The following is an 18,637-nucleotide window of genomic DNA, read 5'->3' as shown; positions in this document are numbered from 1 at the left end:
AATTATCAATGTGAATGACTTTCACTAAAGTGACAAAAGTAAAAAACAAAAAAACAAAAAAGGTACTAAGACACCTCAGTCATTCTGAATAAAGTGAATTCACATCACATCAGATCAACACGGTACATGTACAAAACTGTCTGGTCATCTGGACCTCTCCCTCACCATTAGAGGGCAGTAGTGCACTTGTTTTGCTGTATGGCATGAAATCTTTAGTCTGTTGAAGCATGTTTTGTCCTTGTTTATTGACAACTGAACACACACAGACCAGATTTTTTGGTAATTATTTTACATATGATACATTGAAAGGCATTTGTCACAGTGGCTTCCTGGACCTTTTTTGTTTTACTACTACTCTACACTTAAAAGTGGCTAGCGAGGCATCTGATATTGAACTTTGATCCTGAGGTGTTTCATCTCATTTTAGAGTCATGAGGTATTACTGATAACTGTGTCAAATATATTATAAACACACAAGTAGATTTATTTCCATGAATAAATAGAGCTTTTCAAAGAAGGTGTTTGCCACTTTGGCCACAAAATCTAACATCTATATGTCCACTGATACTGGTGCTCAGCTGGCACTGGTTTGAATCAATGCCTTTTATTTCTTTCTATAAATAGAGTTTTTATTGAAGAACCCAGGAAGAGGCAGGCACACGCACACAAATTCACAAAAATGACAGTCCCAACAGATGGAGCAGGTCCTATGAATCGTCTGTTTGGCCAGCTCTGTTGCACATGAGTTTGGCTGCCAGTGATCCGTATGTTGGAGTCTTTGCCTCAGGCTGCACTTTGTCTGTGTGCCTTCTCCCTGTGAACACGGACAGCACAGCTCATTAAATGGACCCTGCTGCCAGTGCTGCAGACATTAGCAGTCAGATGAATTTAGGGTCACTGCTGCTAGAGTGATTCTGTCACTACATGGTAATCAATGGCCCATACTCAATACAAACAGGTCATTAGGCAATGTATTGTATTGTGAAGAGAGCTGATTAAAAGCTGCTGAATAACATACCAGGGATCCTATCCATTGCAATAAAATTCCGATCTTGTTGCTTTATCTTTGGCCTGTTTCGGGCTATCAGGAAAACTCCAAGAAAGGATAGCAAACAACTGGAAAAGAGTTTCAGGGAAGATTGACACCATATTACAATAAATATCACATTTTGATATTCTGCATTGACTGATAAGTTTTTGAACACTTACCCAAACAGGAACATAAAAATGTTCAGTAAGGCCAAGCCCTCAAATTCCTGGTAAAATACTATCCCTGAAAAACAGAGAAGCACATTAAAATTCATTTCACTTGTGAGAGAGTAACAGAACATGGAGATTATCTCAAGTGCTTAGTTTGTTTGTGAAACACAGCCCTGAAAATCCTGAGCAAATGTTAGACTGGGATAACTGAAGAATTTCATGATGAGCTGAAAGGGGCACTTTTTATAGATCAGTAGCAGAACACGCACTGTACAGGATCACTGATACTGCAAGTGTCCAATGGAAAACGTTTTCCTCTTATTAGATGTTAAACAAGGCCAAGGTTGGCACAGAACAGACCATATTTTCACTTTCCTGCACTGACCATTTCTGGGTTAGGACCAAAACAATAATTTTTCTTCAATGTGCAACTAAACTAATCTTAAAGGAGAAGTCCACCCCCGGATGTTCTCACACCGCTCTATGTAATACATCAGCAATTTGTTGTTCAGTGCAGTCAATTGTTGGTTATTTGTGTAGGCGGAAAGAGCAATAGTAATACCAAGAGCAATATCAGAGCTGGAAATTTTCTGAAAAGGTGAGAGTAACTCACAACACCCCACATCTCACGGCTCTGCCTCCTCCATGATGGATTTCTCCCTGTATGTATAAGACGTCAGTGCAAACTAGTGGAAAAAGGTTGTTCTAAGACCTTGATGCCAAAAGATGATGTTTTGGACTGCTGGGACACTTGACGTTATTACACTCTGCTGAAGCCGCACTGGAAATAACTTGAGATGATGTCATGTCTTTGCAGTTAGGCAATTCATCCAGTATAAAAAGAGCAAACAAGAAAATGGAATTAGCAAAGTGAGGTCAATTGACAAAAAACGGTTTTAAACCGTGACAGCGTTTTTGCATTTTCCCTTCAAGACCAAAATGCTTTTGAGATAGCTGCTCTTGTTTTTTTGTTTTTTTTTGCATGGCTATTACTGACAGGATAACAAAAACCTGACCTGGCAGAACACACACACGCTATAAATACTTTGGGTCGGCTTTTGTTGAACAAGGACTCCAAAGTGGTTAAGAGGAGTGAATCACCACCTTTATCGTCTATTGTGTGTATGTTAAACTGTGTTGCATCATGAATTGATTGCAGTAATTGCAGTTTTGCAGCAAAACTTCATCAGAAAATCTGCTTCTCTTACTGAAAAGAGTTTGTGTCAGGATGAAATATGATCACCGTAGATACATTTGCATTAGTCTTTATTTTTTTTATCACGTGACAATACTTTCTGACTTGCCAACCCAGTTTGTGGGTTTTGTTTTCCTAATAATTTCATAGAAGTTTAAAGTAAAAATGTTATAGAATTAGTCACAAATTAAAAACAGGCATGCCCTTGAAAAAAAAACAAAAAAAAAGCAATTTATTTGTATGAATGAATTCAATTCTAAGTGTGGGCTGTCTAGTATTTTTCTTGCATTGATTACTAAATTGCATAATTTGTTCAAGAAAATGTCCTTGAAATTACTAATAATATGTAAACAATAACACAATACTATAGTAGGCTATTACATACCTATAAAGATGTAAAATAATGTTATTCCTATCAGCCTCAGAGGTACATAATGTTTAATGGTAATAAGCATGCTACACAAAGATGCTCAACATTAAAATAACTAAACATCAGCATATTGGCACTGTAGTTTTAAATGACAGCAGTAGCATTCAGAACAGTAGCATGGCTTATAGTCTTGTTGAAAAAAGGCTCAGTAATTTCCAAAAACACTGTAGTTTTGGCAAACCAACATGAATAAATTATGCATTTGTAGGAGACTTTCAGCCACAGACTAATATGTAGTTGGCTTGCTGGTGAGTATTTGTGGCACCAGGACAATATATTCACTCAAAATAAACAGGCGGTGCTCAAGACTATAAAAGAAAAAGTCACATAGTACAACAGTGTGTCTAAATGATGTGTTTGTAAGAGTGTTTGGACCACAGTGGTTTTGGATCAGGTCATGTTTTGGTCTTTTCATTGGTTTGTTGACCAAGAAAAATACTGATTATCATTGAATCATCCTTTAAAAAGGAAGGATTAACCCACAGAGAGTGACAGCCTCATGTTGGGCATACCTGCAACAATGGCACTTGCGGTGAAAAACACAAAGTTGATAGGAACCACCTCTGTGGCATCAAACATTTTCATTGCCTGATTGAGAAATCTGTGGAGAGAGAAGAAACATGATTTGAGAGGTGCAGTGAATACAATGGCCTTGGTTACAGAGACACTAAGCAGCAGCCTATTCATCCATCATAATACTGTAGGTGTGCTGCAGGTACAGTGTCACCATGTCCAATATGTAATTTTCTTCAGTTTGTTCAGGAGCTGAAAAACCACAATCACATCTAGCCTGTGGTGAACACGAGGGATTTGAGCAATAAAATGAGAGGCTGAACAAGCCAAAAAAAAGACAAAAGAAGAACACAAAAGTGGAGAGAGAAAACCTTGACTAACTTGATCTGGAAGGCACAAGAGGCGACCATGACGACAAGCATGACATAGAAGATGGGGTAGATGAGCTGCAGCTGGCCTTTTATCGACTCCGTGATCATCCCTGACACAGCTTTGACGGAGATGACTGTCAGAGAGGCTGCAGCAACACAGAAGCAACAGATCACTTTAACATTTAGCTTCACAACTTGTCACGTTGAAGAACTTCCTGACTGGTTGATGCTGATTTGTGGAGGCGGTTCATTTGAGTTACCATTATTTTCTTTCACTCCTGTATGCTCAGCTCTTTACAGCAATGATAACAGAGCATAGGTACATTTTTGGTAGCCAGGCAACAAAGCAACCTCTGACCACCTACAGTGGCTTATTCCACAACCTCTGCCCTCAATTAGGCAGCTTCCACTTGTTCCTACCGAGCAGGGCCACCAGGAGCATCACAATGACGATGTGCTTCACATTCCTCCTCTTATACAGATAGAGCAGGATGCAAAAGATGATGACCTCTATAAACTGTAGAAAAAGAGCAGGAGAGCATTACACAAATCATTAATGCAGATTTCCTCACACTTTGCACAAAAAATGAAAATCTGAATTGCACTTGAATTGTACTTTTACACGCTGTCTTATCTGTATGGCAAGGTGCAGTATGCAGCCACTGAGCAGCACACTTTAATTGAAACAAATGACTGTGGCAGAAAAATGAAATTAATTGCTGGTCTTTAATGAGAAGAGCCTGGGGCTGTCCTTGTGAGTCTAATAGCGTTCAGATGTTCAAGGACCTCTGATAACACCACACAGCTTTAATGGACGGATCATAAGAAAGGAGTACAATAGCAGAATTGAGGGAAAAGGGCAAGCTGACCTTTAAATACCTCTCAATATCATCCCGATGTCTCAGAATATATGTTAAATACAGAGCTTCTTTCAAAATGTAATTATTCCTTTTTTGAAAGTGAATTAACAAAGACCTGGACCATTTGTGGCACACAGCACTGACAACAAACAGTCCCTCCAGATGAAAACAATGGATAATAGTATGACCTCTGGAAATAATGAGAAGTCAGAAATGAGTATTTCATTTCCTCTGATTAATCACCAACTACAGTTAATCTCAGACTTGTTGGAGGCCATCCTCTGCAGGCTGATGAGCATCCACAAACACACTACCTACAATGGAAAAGCAGCGTACCCTTTTACACACCATTAACCACTGCAGACAGAGGCAGCAGGACCATCTCAATTTAAAAATACCTGTCTCTCTATCCATCTGTATTTGCCTAATATCTGTATGAACATTTCTCTTTTTGTTTTTCTTGCAGTAGCTGTTTTGGTCTTTTTTGTGTGTTTGCACTGGCTCAGTAAATAGGACTAGATTCAAGAGCGGAATCTGGAATATGGTTGAGTGAAATGCTGTGCCCTGAATAATGATGGCACTGCTACCCGAAGCACACATTCACTGTTTACACCACTGCCTAGCACCTCTGAGGCACTGCTAGCTGCTATCATTTTAGATCCATCACTGCTTGGTGTGATGGATTATGTGCAGACAACTAGTAAACAGTAAATAATATTCACAATTTGGTAAGACCTTCCTAAAAACAACAACAATTATTACTTAAAGAGTGACTTTGTTTCTGTGGGATATTATGATGCAAAATGTTGTATAAAATGAAAAAAAAAAACCCACATCGATATCAGAGATGCAATTGGCTGTGGAGCCTAGTAGGTCTCAGGTGTCACACTTTCAAAGACAAAAACAGTGCTTCTTGTTTCTCCTTGATCTTGAATTGCACAAAGCATTGTATTTCTACTGGAGAGGTTTATTCTGAAAGGTGGAGAGCACAGTGCATTAGAGTGCAGGCAGCATCGGAGAAGCAGAAGGATCCAACCTCCTGCTGCAGAAATGCTCCTTTTAAAACATCTAAGGATTGTTTTTAACCAAGACTAGTGTTAACATTTTGAGCCAACATTTACATTTTTCGTGATGAGTAGGTTTTTGAAAAAAAAAAAAAAAAAGAACACCAGTTTGATTCACCTCTGTACTTTTCTTCAGATTGGTCACTATGGCAACAGCTATGTTTATGCCATTGCTGCCTGAGGCAATGCTAGACGAGAAGAGTAAATGGATGAGTGCTGATACACTTGAAGATCATGAAGTGGAGGATTATTTTTTATATACTACAGAAACATAGACGATATACGCTTTAAAGGACTCACTTCACAACTTTCATGAAACACAAGAGAAGTGAGACCGAAGAAGAGGCAAAGGAGGAGATCTTCTATAAGTGCAAAGATTAATTACGTGACTCTCTGAGGTCACATTTTCCATCAACTGTACTGTACTCTTGAAGGAATAATAAAACATTAATGCCTTAATTAACCCTGAAGAGTAGTCCTTGTCCTGCTTGTCTCCATGGGGAGGTTAAAGGCTGGGATAAGAGAACCACAGGCAGGACAGGAGCTGGTGTCTGTACACTGTTTAAGAATAGTGGTGTCGCTGCTACACATGTGATTATACAGTAACCCAGTTTGACATGCAACCAGTAAATCCAAGGAAACAGATACGCAGAAGTTTGCAAAAGTGTTCAGATTCTTTTTACACCTCACTATCAGGTAGGCATTTGACCCAAATTCATCGGGCAGCAGGGCGTCAAGCACAAACACACAAGCCAGAAGACAAAGAGCGACCTTCAGCAACATGAAGAAGAACTCTTATAACAGATCTCAAAGTTGCAGAGTCAGTCTGGGATTTCAGCTGCATTTCATTTTTTTCTTTCCCTCCCTTTGAATGGAGTTAATTGGAAAAAAAACAAAAAAACAAAACTATTTATGCCAATACTTTCATAATCAGTATTACTGGACTTAGGAAAGTGTCAAAGCATACGCACAAGGTAGAGCAGGAAGTGCCAGCTGACGGCATAGTACTGGACCAGATGGGCTGTGATGTGTGTGGAGGTGTGGGGGGCAAAGGTCACCAGGAGGTATGTTCCTGTTATTGCCAGCGTGCCACCTATAAAAGAAAAGAAGCGAAGTGGTGAGATTGCCGTGCTGATTGCAGTTTCTTTTATATTAGTTTGAAAGATCCACTGACTCTCCACTTACTAAAAAGTTCAAAACAGGCACAGTTCTCAGTTTATGGACGACTGCAAACATAACGCTCTCCGTAGAGAAGCGATATCAACTGCAAAATTTAAGTTGTTTCCTGCACTAAAACGTTGTAAAATGTGACAGATACATGACAGATACATTTTTAAATGTCATAGTCATCTTAAATAAAGGTGTTTTGTGACACCTCTTCCACTGAAAAAGATAGAAAACAATTAGTGTAGTTGTTGACTGTGGTGATGTATACTTAAATCCTTCATTCCTTTAACTGAAGCTGGCCCTATTGTACAGCAACATTCATTTAGTAATTGGCGATAGATCTGCTCCTAAAAGGATAAAGAGGACACTGCTGTTTTAATGGTGCAAATGTTTCTTTCTCTAATAAAGCCATTTTCCAAAATATACCTATTTATCTTGCCAAGCACCTTCAGTTAAAAATGCATTATACCTCACATATACAGTGTGTGCTTAGAAATTCTGACACAAAAATGAACTACCTCAAAAAAAATGAGATTACAGTGGCTTTGTAGTGTACAAAAGAAACAACCTTCAGAATTTACCCAATTCATCCACACATTACCACAAGCCATGGTACTATTTCTTGTCATTTTAATGAATATTTTTTGCATTTTATTCTCTGTGTTGGCTTGTATAACCCACAGCACACAGAGTACTGCTGAACAGAGTGTGCTCCCAGTGACTTTCCCATTTATAATTTAAAAATTCATACAGTTAAATGTTTCCAATCTGTGGCTGATTATGCCATCCAGCAATAACAAAACAATAACAACAATAGTAAAAAAAAAAAAAAAAAAAAGGGTAGCTGATTTTTCCGGAATACTAACAATGCACAAAGCTGTGTGGTGCTGATATGAATTTCTAATCCAACAGTTGTAATGGTCGTCATTGTGACGGCCATCACAATCACGCCAAGTTGTTATGGCAAACAATAGCTTTTCATAAAACAACATAATAGGATAGGTCTGGGCGGAGTGCACCTTTTTCTTTCCAATGCCAGAAAAACAACACAATTAGACTTTTTAGCTAGTAGATCACTTTTAAACTAAAAAACAGCATGTTTTCTCTGTCACGGGACTTTTTTTTTTTGTATCTTCACTGGATTATATGTGAAGTCAGTTTGATATTTATGAAGTATGAGATGTTCTTCTCAAATCAAATCAACAGTCTCAGAGGACGCTCATGTCCTCAAGTGCTATGATCCGAAGTGAGTGTTTGCTTACCAACAATGTCAGAGGCACGCACCGTCTCCTTGAGGAAAACCACAGATATGACAGCGCTGGCTGAGAAATGAAAATACATTTCTGTTAGTTTAACCACCACTCAACACATTCTGCCTCCTGGAATCAATCTGAACTCTAACACGGCTATATTGCCACACTGTATACTGTAAAGCACATTTACCAAGTAAAGATACAATATGAGAGAATGTAATATGCCTTAAGAATAATAACTTTCTATTCAATGCTTATCTCCTGACAAAGAAAACATAACGAATGTCTATCCATTTTTTTCTGTGACCTCTTGTTCTGGATTGATTTTTTTTTTTGTTGCAACATTGCAGTTTAATCACATGCAAGGTCAGACACTTGAGGGAATACTGACTTAATAAAAATGACATCAGTAGTGTTGCACACAGACTGCACAGCTGACTGCAAACATACAACTGGATGAGGAGTAATCAGAATTTGCCATGCAGCATGCAATGTGAGACTACCATGTAGTTTGTCATTTATCTGGCATGTTTACACAAATTACATGCAATTAGATACACACAATCATGCACATAAGCACACACTGACAATATGCTAAAACCGCATGTCCACATAAAACATTCACATTGCTTAACATGTTTTTATTGATCAGCGTGATAAAAATCTGTCAGCCAGCTTTGATAAATGGAACACATTAGCACTTCATAACACCAGCATCAAATTATGCCAAAATGCTACTCCATGGCACATTTTGCATGAAGTCATTCATCAATATCATTGTCAAAAATTGCACCGCTGAAAAGCAATCAGTTTCACATGAGCTAAGCCTCAGATTAGTCTCAGTCTTAATGTTTCCCCGGGATATGCACCGAACCAATGGGAGATGAATAAACACACAGCATTTGGCTGTCACAGAGACGAATAGCGAGACAGGCAGATATGCATGCAGAGACACAGACATGCCAATAAACAGGCAGACACACAGATGGATGGCCACACAAGGCAGACTAACTGCCCGAGACAGCGACGCAAACTACAAGATAAACAGGCGGTGGACAGCGAGGCAAATAGATTTGCAAGTGACAGCAGCCTGTCACAGTGAGGTCAGTTTACATAACACAATGTGGCTGCTGTGTTAGAGGTCTTCAACACTTAACAACACCACCAAAAAGCTCATTTTGCATAATTTGTTTGGCGTTATATTGTTAGACATTTCATCAATATCACAGCCGTGCCAGCTGTGGTTGTGTTTGCTGGAAGACGTGGGACAGTGCTGCCAGCCAGCCACACAGATGGGTGAGCAGGTGACGGCATGCAGACAGAAATGGGCAAACTGAACGGAGAAATTACTGTATAATACCGAAAAACATCCAGACAGGCCATTTGAGTTGGTGCACAGGCTCTGCCACCATCATAAGGAGATTAGCTACAGAGCATAAACAGCTCAATATGTCAGAGACACTCAGCGTGGCACACATGGGATTACTGTGGTGCTGTGGCATGACAGACAGGTTATTCACATGGATGTTAAACCCAGACACAGTTGCAGTTTTATTTGCGAATGCTCTCAACAGCGAGATTTTAATTAACACTGAACCCAAACCAAGAAAAGCTTCACAGTAAACAAAAATACATTTAAAGAGAATGATTTTACACAGAAGTTCCTTTTAAGTATGCTCATTGTGTCTAACGATAAAGATGCTGATCAATGTCACACAAGTCCTCTGAAACAACAAGGCACAGATGCGCGTAGTGCTGCGAGAACACTTCAATCAAATTGAAAGTTTGCAAAGACTCTCCTTAATATTCTGATGAAAGTTAGTTGTTAAATATTTCATACTGCCAGCATGTTCGCACACACGTTTAGGACTCGTCTTTTGCCTCTGGGACCAGCTGGATCTAACAAGTAACCATAGCAACTCCATACAAAGTGAGATTCACACGGCTTGATAAAATGAGAAATGTGGCAACAGGAACCTCTGGGGTACACAGTTCTGTCACTGCTCCTGTGCGTTTATGTAGGTGTGTGTGTGTGCATCAGATCAGATCAGTGCTAACTCTATACATGCTCTTTCAGATATGTAGTAATGGAAAGCTCCCTGTGGGAAAACACACAGAGTCAAAGATTCGTTCACCACACAAATCTGACACAAACACATGAAAGCAGCAAAAGTCTCGCTTTCATCTCCCAGAGAAGCTCTAATGTAAGAACTACACATGTAGATATACAGACGGGTGACAAATTAAAGGAAAACCTGATTAAATGAGTGGAAAAAATAGCAAATGTAGATGCTTCCACATAACTGCACTACATGGTACACTTAAGGACTTGGTAACCAGTCATGTAGACGAATGCTGAGCAAGCCCAGCTGATCCTGACTTTGTGAAGATGGAAAGAGGAAAAGATATAGGTGACTGAAAAATGGGTCATTGATGGGGAATGGATGGCAGGAGCTTCAGTCACAAAGACTGTCCAACTGGCAGGTGTTTTAATAGGAACAGTGACTAAAGTGACGTCTGCATTTTAGATCTTTGGGGAAGACGTCAGTAAACAGGGTTGGAAATTGTGGTTGCCAGGACAAAAAACAGAAGAGCAACTCTTCCTCAGGTGACTGAACATGTCAATGCAGGACGTGATCAGAATGTCAGCAAAAGCTGTCTGTTGACATTTACATGGAGGGGGATATTATCGTAGGCATGCAATGTATAAAGCCCTCATTGCAAAGATGAAGGCCCATTTAAGAGTTCAGTGGTGCAAAAACACAAAGATGTAGGAAAAAAGTGATGTGTTCAGATGGTTTCACCATGTTCTTGACAAATACATGAGTGCATGTGTGACAAACACCAAGTGAATGGTCCAGGCCTGAATGCTTGACCTTTGCAGTGAGGGGATCTGGTGGCTCTGTAATGCTGTGGGGGGCACTTGCTGGTGTGGTTTGGGTTCACTTGTCATTTTAGAGAGGGGGATCACAGGAAATCAATAAAGTTGCTGTGAATGATCACCTCTATCCTAAACAGTTAAGTCTTGACAGGGCTGCAAGGTGGTACAGTTGGTAGCACTGTTGCCTTGCAACAAGAAGGTCACTGGTTCATGCCCTGGTGGGGGCAGGCACTGGGATCTTTCGACGTGGAGTTTTTTTTCTTTCTGTGAGTTTGCATGTTCTCCGGCTTCCTCCCACACAGTCCAAAAACTGTGATTTTAAATTGTCCATAGGTGTGAATCTGAGTGTGCTTGGTTGTGATAGACTGACGACCTGTACAGGGTGTCCCCTGCCTTCGCCCTAAGTCAGCTGGGATAAGCTCCAGCCCTCCAGCCCTCCCGCTACCCTAGTGAGGATTAAGCGGAGTACAGATACTGATGGGAGTCGTCTCTTCCAGGAATGACCCCATCTGTAGGATCACTGGATGGTTTGAGGAGTATGAAAATGATGTGAACAACTCTTTCTTCTTCTTCTTATTTTTTAAAATATATATTTTTTGGGCTTTTGCCTTTATTTTAGAGCAGTAGTGATAGACAGGAAAGGGGGGAGAAGAATGGAGAGAGACATGCAGCAAAGGGTCGTGAGTCGAACCTACAACCACTATAGCTCAACTCGGTGAGCTTCCGGGGCGTCCCTTTCCTATTAATTTCATACTATGATTTTTGTAGAGCACAGTGGCTCGGTGGTTAGCACCATCACCTTGCAGCTAGAAGATCCCTGTTTTGCATCCCGGTTTGGATGCCTGAGATCTTTCTGCGTAGAGCTTGCATGTTCTCCACGTGCAGCATGGGTTCTCTCTGGGTTCTCTGGCTTCCTCCCACAGTCCAAAAACATAGTGAGGTTAATCAGTGAATCTATATTGTCTGCAAGTTTGAATGTGAGAGCTCATTTGTCTCCATGTGTAGCCCTGTGATAGACTCATGACCTGTCCAGGTGTCCGCTGCCCCCCTGCGACCCTAGTGAGAATTAAACGGCGTATAAATGATGGGTGGGATGGATAGATTTTTGTTGATTTCCACCTCTCTCCTCTCCCTCCTTTTGCATTTACATGGTATCTAACAGAGAGAGCTGATGCTCTGCTCCATATAACAGCTTTTGGGATGATGATGCTGCTATTCCTAATAGAGACTGCTGGGCTCTGTCGACGAGGACACTAGTAATTGCTCTCCACGGAGCGTCAGAGTGCCAGTGTGACATGCAGGGACAGGCGGATGACAGCAGCATCATCAGCTCTCCCGATCCTGTCCCATTCCTCCTCAGCTTCTGCTTTCCACTCTGTATATATATCTCGTCCTGTTGTCTTATTCTATTCGCACACTTATCCTGTCCTCTCCTTTCTGCTATATTTTTCCTCGTCTCACCTAACCCTCTTCGCCTTTCAGCATCAAACCTCCTCACTGTGCCCTTTTCTACCCAACCAGCCACTCAGTTCCCTCTTGTTTACTCAGTGAAGGCATCCCACTGTCTGTACCTCCCTCTGAGCCTTCACACAGCCCTTGGAAAACAGGCACAGAAGCACAGTAGGAGGGGGGTATGTGCATGTGTTAGCCAAAGGAGCATCTCTGGTGGACTAAATACTCTAGACCTGAGTGGTTTGACACATCAGTCACACATGGTTTGTGTGTGTGTGTGTTTGCTCATTTGCATAGTCTGAGTGAGTGTAGGTTGAGAGGTGGAGTCACGATGAGAGACGGGATCCTGCACATCCTCCCCTCGGCTCCACTTGTTAGCTCTGATGAGGATAGACTGTGTCAAGCTTGCAGACATCTTCCTCTCCTTTCTCCTCCTTTCACCTCTTCATCTCTTATGCAGTAATTCTTCAAGATGCTCTCTGAAGATCTACTTTAGCTACATAATATTCACACACTCCAATGAATGACGAGCCCCTGGCATTCATTGTTGTTTCTACGGATAATAATGATAATAGTATCGTTGAAATGAGCACAGTAATTGTTGATATCTGTGGTTTTTTTGAAAAAAGTCCACATTTCTAAACAATGACAAAACATCAAAATGTTGCTGCTCTCAGTAGAACACAGTGCTAAAGTTTTGTTATTGTAGTGAAAGCATTTTGTAAGTAATTGCCCACTGAGGCAAATACAGTACCGCCCAAAATTACAATGAACAAGAGGTGCAGCCTTCTTAACAAGATTTGTGGGTTCGTTTAGTGCTTTATTCAAACCATTCATCCACTTACAAGACGTGACTATAGGAAAATCATTCAAAGTGCTGGGGTAATAGCTGTCATTAATATCCATGACTCACCACCACCTCCAGCGCACTGGAGTGATGGGTGGCGGGAGGAAAGAAGTGAACCTGTTCAATATTTAACCTGTGTTTAGAGTGTTTGCACTAAGCAGCTGCCAGCTGTAGCAACCGGGCAGGCCTTGTTTTGACTGGCTAATGAATCTGGCTCGGTTCATGACATCTTTAGTTCACACTGTGGGCTGTAAAAAAATGATTATTTCTGGAGTGAGCTGTTAGATTTATAATGTCAGGAGAAATTGGACTTCCTGAGTCACCTAGAAAATTTGAAGAGTGGAAATGTACAGATTAATCTTCTGGGTCCAATGCTGCATATAAGCTAGAAATGTAAAAGAACACTACATGCACCTAGACACCAACCTTCTGTGACTGTAGGTTCTTCTCCTGTTGTCAAATTTGTTAAATGTACTCTGAAAGCAAAAGCAAAATGCAACAGTTTGAAGCTCCTGTAAAACATGTTTGTGTAATCCTGAGAAACTCCACTGAATGAAGTGAAGACCTTACAGCCTTGGCAGTGCAGGCAGATGTGTAGCTTAGATACACAGGACAGAAATAGTACTAATGTCGTAGATACAGAAGCTAACTGATGCAGTTCATTTTCACTGCCTTTTGTTTGAAAAAGGTGTTGCTGCATTTTGTTGTATGCATCTACAAATTAGCAGAAGCCATATCTAAATCACATAAGAGTAGAGTGGAAACACGCACTATCTATACTGTACTACAGAATCATTCTGTAATACTAAAGAATTCAGCAAGTTTTTTTTTCTTAGATATTCACTCTATAAACAAAAGCTGTCAGCTTCTCTGCAGATACAATAAATGCTGAAGAGGTAAATTTATGACAGGGTCAAGCAGACATCTTTGTTCTGTTCCCCTAGGAAGCAACATTTCTTCCTGTTATCACACATGGATAATGAATGAGAGAAAAAGGTTGCACCTACCAATAACGGACACACAGCCCAGCGGAGCTATGAGCGATGCTGGGGCAAAGCCGTAGGCAGCAAAGTTCCCCAGTTCCCCGACACCCATGAGAACCACACCACACCACCACATGGCGGAGGTGTAGTAGGGCTTGGAGCCACGCTGAGATTGACGGACATGGGCATATTTCTGTCAGGAAGAGAGGAAACAAGAACCCGAGGCAGATTAAGTGTATCCAACAACTGTAGAGCTGCACAAACTTTTTTTTTTTTTTTTAACAACTTCCAGGCTTGCACAGCCAAAATCCACAATGCTCGCAAAAGAAGGTGCAATTTAAAGAAATAACACAATGTTACATTGGCTGTTACACAACTCTAATAACATCTGCTGATTAGCATTTCATCTCAGAAGAGGCATGACACCAATCAAGCAAACCAATGAAGTGGGAAGCTGTGCAATCCTCATGCAAATGTACAATATACTTCATAATCATAAACAGTTCTATCTCTGGAAACTTGCACTACCTAATATGCAGTGATGATCAGCCTTTTTTCAGCACTTTTTCACATCTAGTTGAAGCTGTCAAGCCTTCTCAGTCTGTCTTATACGGCCCCATTTGTGCACCTGCACAGCTAAACAGACTGTAATTTCAACAGACATTCTATTGGCATTGTCAGATTCACACAGTAGGACAAGAAAAAGAGATCATTTTAGATGAGTAACGTTTTTAGACCAGTCTCCAAACCCTCTCAGTCTGGTAAATAGTAGTGTGTGTATGCTTGTAGTTAATGAATTACATTTACTCTTGAAATGGCTGATGATTTAACAGCATACAGCTCAAAAAGAGCTAACACTTCACTTGAAATGGTGTTGATAAAAAAATCAGGGGAGCATTATTAAAGGTGCAATCAGGAACAGACTTAATTGAAAAATGTATTGCTGGTCATAATATCAAATTGAAATTAAATTCCAAAGTTTAAACATCCACTTCTATTCATCTGAACTCAGACAGGCTTCACTGCCATGGGATGCAGTAATTTGTGCTGCACTGAGTGTTTGCTGTAAGGAGAAAGGAAGTCTAACAGTGCTTAAAGAGTGGAAAAATCAGTCTTTACAGGTATAACAGCCCCCTGTGTGCATAAAATCTGTCGTACAGCTGGATTCCAGTGTTTCCTACCTGTATGTTGAGTGAAATGCTGATGAGGACATTCCCACATATAGAGATGATGATTCCCAGGAGATAGGTCTGTGGAAACAAGCAGTAAACAGGCAGGAGATTAGGTGACGCTCTACTTGTCACACAACAAACTCCAAACACACCATAATACTCAATGGAAGTCTTCCCTCCGGTTGTCACATCTGTCATTTCCATGACAACCACAGGGAGTATTGTTCTGTTGGTGTTTTGTTCAAAGGCAGAAGTGTGTGTGTGTGTGTGTGTGTGTGTGTGTGTGTGCGTGTGTGTGTGGTTTCAAAAGTTTCATAACACCAAAATCTCCATTCTCACGCACTCATATGCAGTGGAAAAAAACAAAGCAAAAACAAACACAGACACAAGCATTTAACTCGCAAATGCAAAAACACAAACATTCCCCCACCCTCATAATTCTCCCACGATATGTGACACCTGGCAAAAATCTGATGCAGGTTGGTACACAGGTAGTGGTTTTGGGAATAATACGCTCAAATGACGATGGTAAAATGCTGACGTATAGCAAGTGTAACTACCACGTTCACCATCTTCTGTGTGTTTACATACTAATATGCTCACAAGTGCAACCAAACCTGCTAAGATCCACAGAAGAAGAAGTCCTGTTAAAGTGCCTTGCATCTAGATATTATGGACGCCTATTTGTAGCCAACTTTATAATTAGTGTGTAAGTGATGGAAGGAGAAACAGGATATATTCACTTTAAGTGTTTCGAGAATACACTGGGTGGCTTTTGCCATTTTCCTGGAAAAATATTGCCAAAGGAGGAAATTTAATTTTAGGTCATAAACAGACCGGTGGCTGTGGGTGGACAAAGTTTATAGAGGACTGAAAGCACACAGTGGGGGTGGAATATGAATGATGAAAACCTAAAGAAGGAAACTCAATCAAAAAAAATACCAGCAGCCAAGCACCATATCACCTGAAAGCGTAATGAGAGGGATGGAGGCTGGAGAGAAAGAGGGGATACAGTGATGGGAGTTAAAACAAAGGCATAAGAGGCTAAGCAGGGGAAAGAGTGAGGTGCAGTAGGAGTTTAAACAGAACAGATGCCGCAGCACCAGATTAAAAAATGAAAGAGCAGAGAGTGTGAATGTTCAGGTTCAGCAGGTCACTCTGCCAGATAAGACAGAGAGTGGGTTATTGTCTGTGTTATCCATCTGCTATTGTTAAAAAGGTGATAACAGCACTGTGGTCAAATACTAGAATGAAAAGAGAATGAATTAATTTCTCTGATCTCCAAATACAACATCTGATCATTATCACACAATCCAGAGGTCCACTATCAATCTCTCAAAATGCAATTTTGAAATCCTTAGTGAAGATATGAAACATCTCTGCACCTCTGAGGGTAAAGATCTGTTATTATATTTATTTACTCTTCAAGGACAAAACCAATACCCAGGAAAATGGTCATAACCCAGCTGTAGAAAATACAAGGAAGTGCACACAGAGACGAGACGAGACAGGACCCCGACAAGGTGATGATAGTTAACTTCCACAAAACACAGCTTAATAGTATGCCTTTTAATGAGATCGGTGGTATAGTTGGGCGTCGGGCTCTTTATTTTACAAGGGAGAAATATGAGACTGACAGAGAAGTGCAGGAGAGAGACTGAGCATTAAAAAAAATCACTAATGACCACAAAGGTCCCTTTACTGCCTAACTGTGGTGTCTATGCAGTTTGACAACAACTCCAAGCAACACACAATTAATTCCCCACATAAATTGATTTCCCACTAAGAGTATAGTTTGAAGGCATTACCAAAGGTCAAGGTTACTTTTTTTTCTCCAGTAAGGAAAGAATCTTAAAATACTTGCAGAGGACCACTTACAGAGAGGTATAACACTTAATAGAAAGTAAATAAATAGCAACAGCACATTCTTACACAATAAACGCCAACATGCTTGGAGATGTTGCTGCCTTACTGGATGAGCTACAGTTTAAGGTGTAGGATGGATTTACATTGTGTTGAATTGTGTTTTATGGGTCAGAGTCATGTGATCTGTTGCTGTGTTTACAAAAGCTGCAGTTTAAACTGCAACCCTTGACTTTCTGTGGCCGATAAAGATCACCAGAACTCCTGCCACTGTCCCTGCTGTCACAGACAAGCATAAGAACATTACAAAGTTGTTAATTAATGCGTTGTCACATATCTGTTGGCTGCAGAGAGGACATGTGGTCAGTCTGCCAGAAATGTACAAGCCTTGGTATAAATGAACACAGTAGCCTACATCTGACTTAATGCTGTAAGAGGTTAAAAGGCAGCACAAATGTTCTATTTTATGTACAGTTGATTTAATTATATATAAAACAATATTGCCTACTGGTGATACTCAGCTGTCATAAGGACAATAATATTAACTACCACATGCTGTGTCAAGATGAGAAAAACATCCTCAAGGTGATTCGCTTCCCTCAATTCTCTGTCAGTGTTGCCTGGAATCACCAGATAACTGTCAGGAATGACATTTTCATTAACTGTGCATCATAATTACGTCGTAATCATTCACTCGTATTGACTAATTGTACAATACTGTGGAGATGAGAACAACACCAGGACACTGCAGAACACAATACAGATCATAGTAACACCAGGGACGGCACAGATAACATCACAGCAATAACTCCTTGTCCAACAACATTCTGATAAAACACGAGAGACTCCCAGTACACTACGTGATAATGAGGCTGTGTGACAGTTGTACTGGGTGACTCACACACACAGAGTTTAGCTTCGCTTCACCTGAACCAGTGCTCGTTCTGACTCTGCAGTCGAGGCCAGTTTAACACGCAGCTGTGATTTAAACCCCTTTAACTTACTTTAAAATGTTCTATTGACAAAGTACCAGCACGTTAACAACAGTTTACTAATTAGTGTTAAACGCAAAGTTGATCAGAGAATGTCTTGGGTTTTGCAGCTATCTCACCATAAACCCAAGGATTGGACAAATGTAACTTTTGACCTGCATGGCACTTGAAGAGGATCAACAAAGTTTATTCCAAGCAGGGCATTGATGTCCCAACCTAATTTCATGGAAATCATTCGACGTTGTTGAAACATTTTACTCAAAACCACAAATGTCAGCTTCATGTTGTACTAAAGAAAAATTTAAAGAGGTTGGGATTCATCCTCTCACGATCATTAATGTCTGTAGAAAATTTGACAGCATATTCATTCAATATCCATCCATTATCTATACAC

At 40.4% G+C, this 18,637-nt stretch overlaps 1 protein-coding gene across 1 annotated transcript in view; it reads right to left on the bottom strand.

The window, feature by feature from the left end:
- Positions 1–226: 226 nt before the first annotated feature.
- Positions 227–18,637, bottom strand: part of nipal2 (NIPA like domain containing 2) — a 26,279-nt gene continuing 7,868 nt past the window's right edge. Inside the window, exons 2-11 of the mRNA XM_008292166.1 lie at positions 15,398–15,466; positions 14,241–14,409; positions 8,063–8,122; positions 6,605–6,726; positions 4,130–4,226; positions 3,720–3,855; positions 3,338–3,426; positions 1,210–1,273; positions 1,019–1,116; positions 227–814 (exon numbers count right to left, since the gene is read on the bottom strand). Of these exons, the coding sequence (XP_008290388.1) occupies positions 708–814; positions 1,019–1,116; positions 1,210–1,273; positions 3,338–3,426; positions 3,720–3,855; positions 4,130–4,226; positions 6,605–6,726; positions 8,063–8,122; positions 14,241–14,409; positions 15,398–15,466 (1,011 nt within the window). The 3' untranslated portion in view covers positions 227–707. The remainder of the gene's footprint in view (positions 815–1,018; positions 1,117–1,209; positions 1,274–3,337; positions 3,427–3,719; positions 3,856–4,129; positions 4,227–6,604; positions 6,727–8,062; positions 8,123–14,240; positions 14,410–15,397; positions 15,467–18,637) is intronic.

The sequence above is a fragment of the Stegastes partitus genome, unplaced genomic scaffold (genome assembly GCF_000690725.1).
Source record: "Stegastes partitus isolate 25-593 unplaced genomic scaffold, Stegastes_partitus-1.0.2 Scaffold18, whole genome shotgun sequence".
Classification (NCBI taxonomy): Eukaryota; Metazoa; Chordata; class Actinopteri; family Pomacentridae; genus Stegastes; species Stegastes partitus.
Note: the sequence above shows the minus strand (reverse complement) of the source record. Positions and strands in the feature narration are given on the sequence as shown.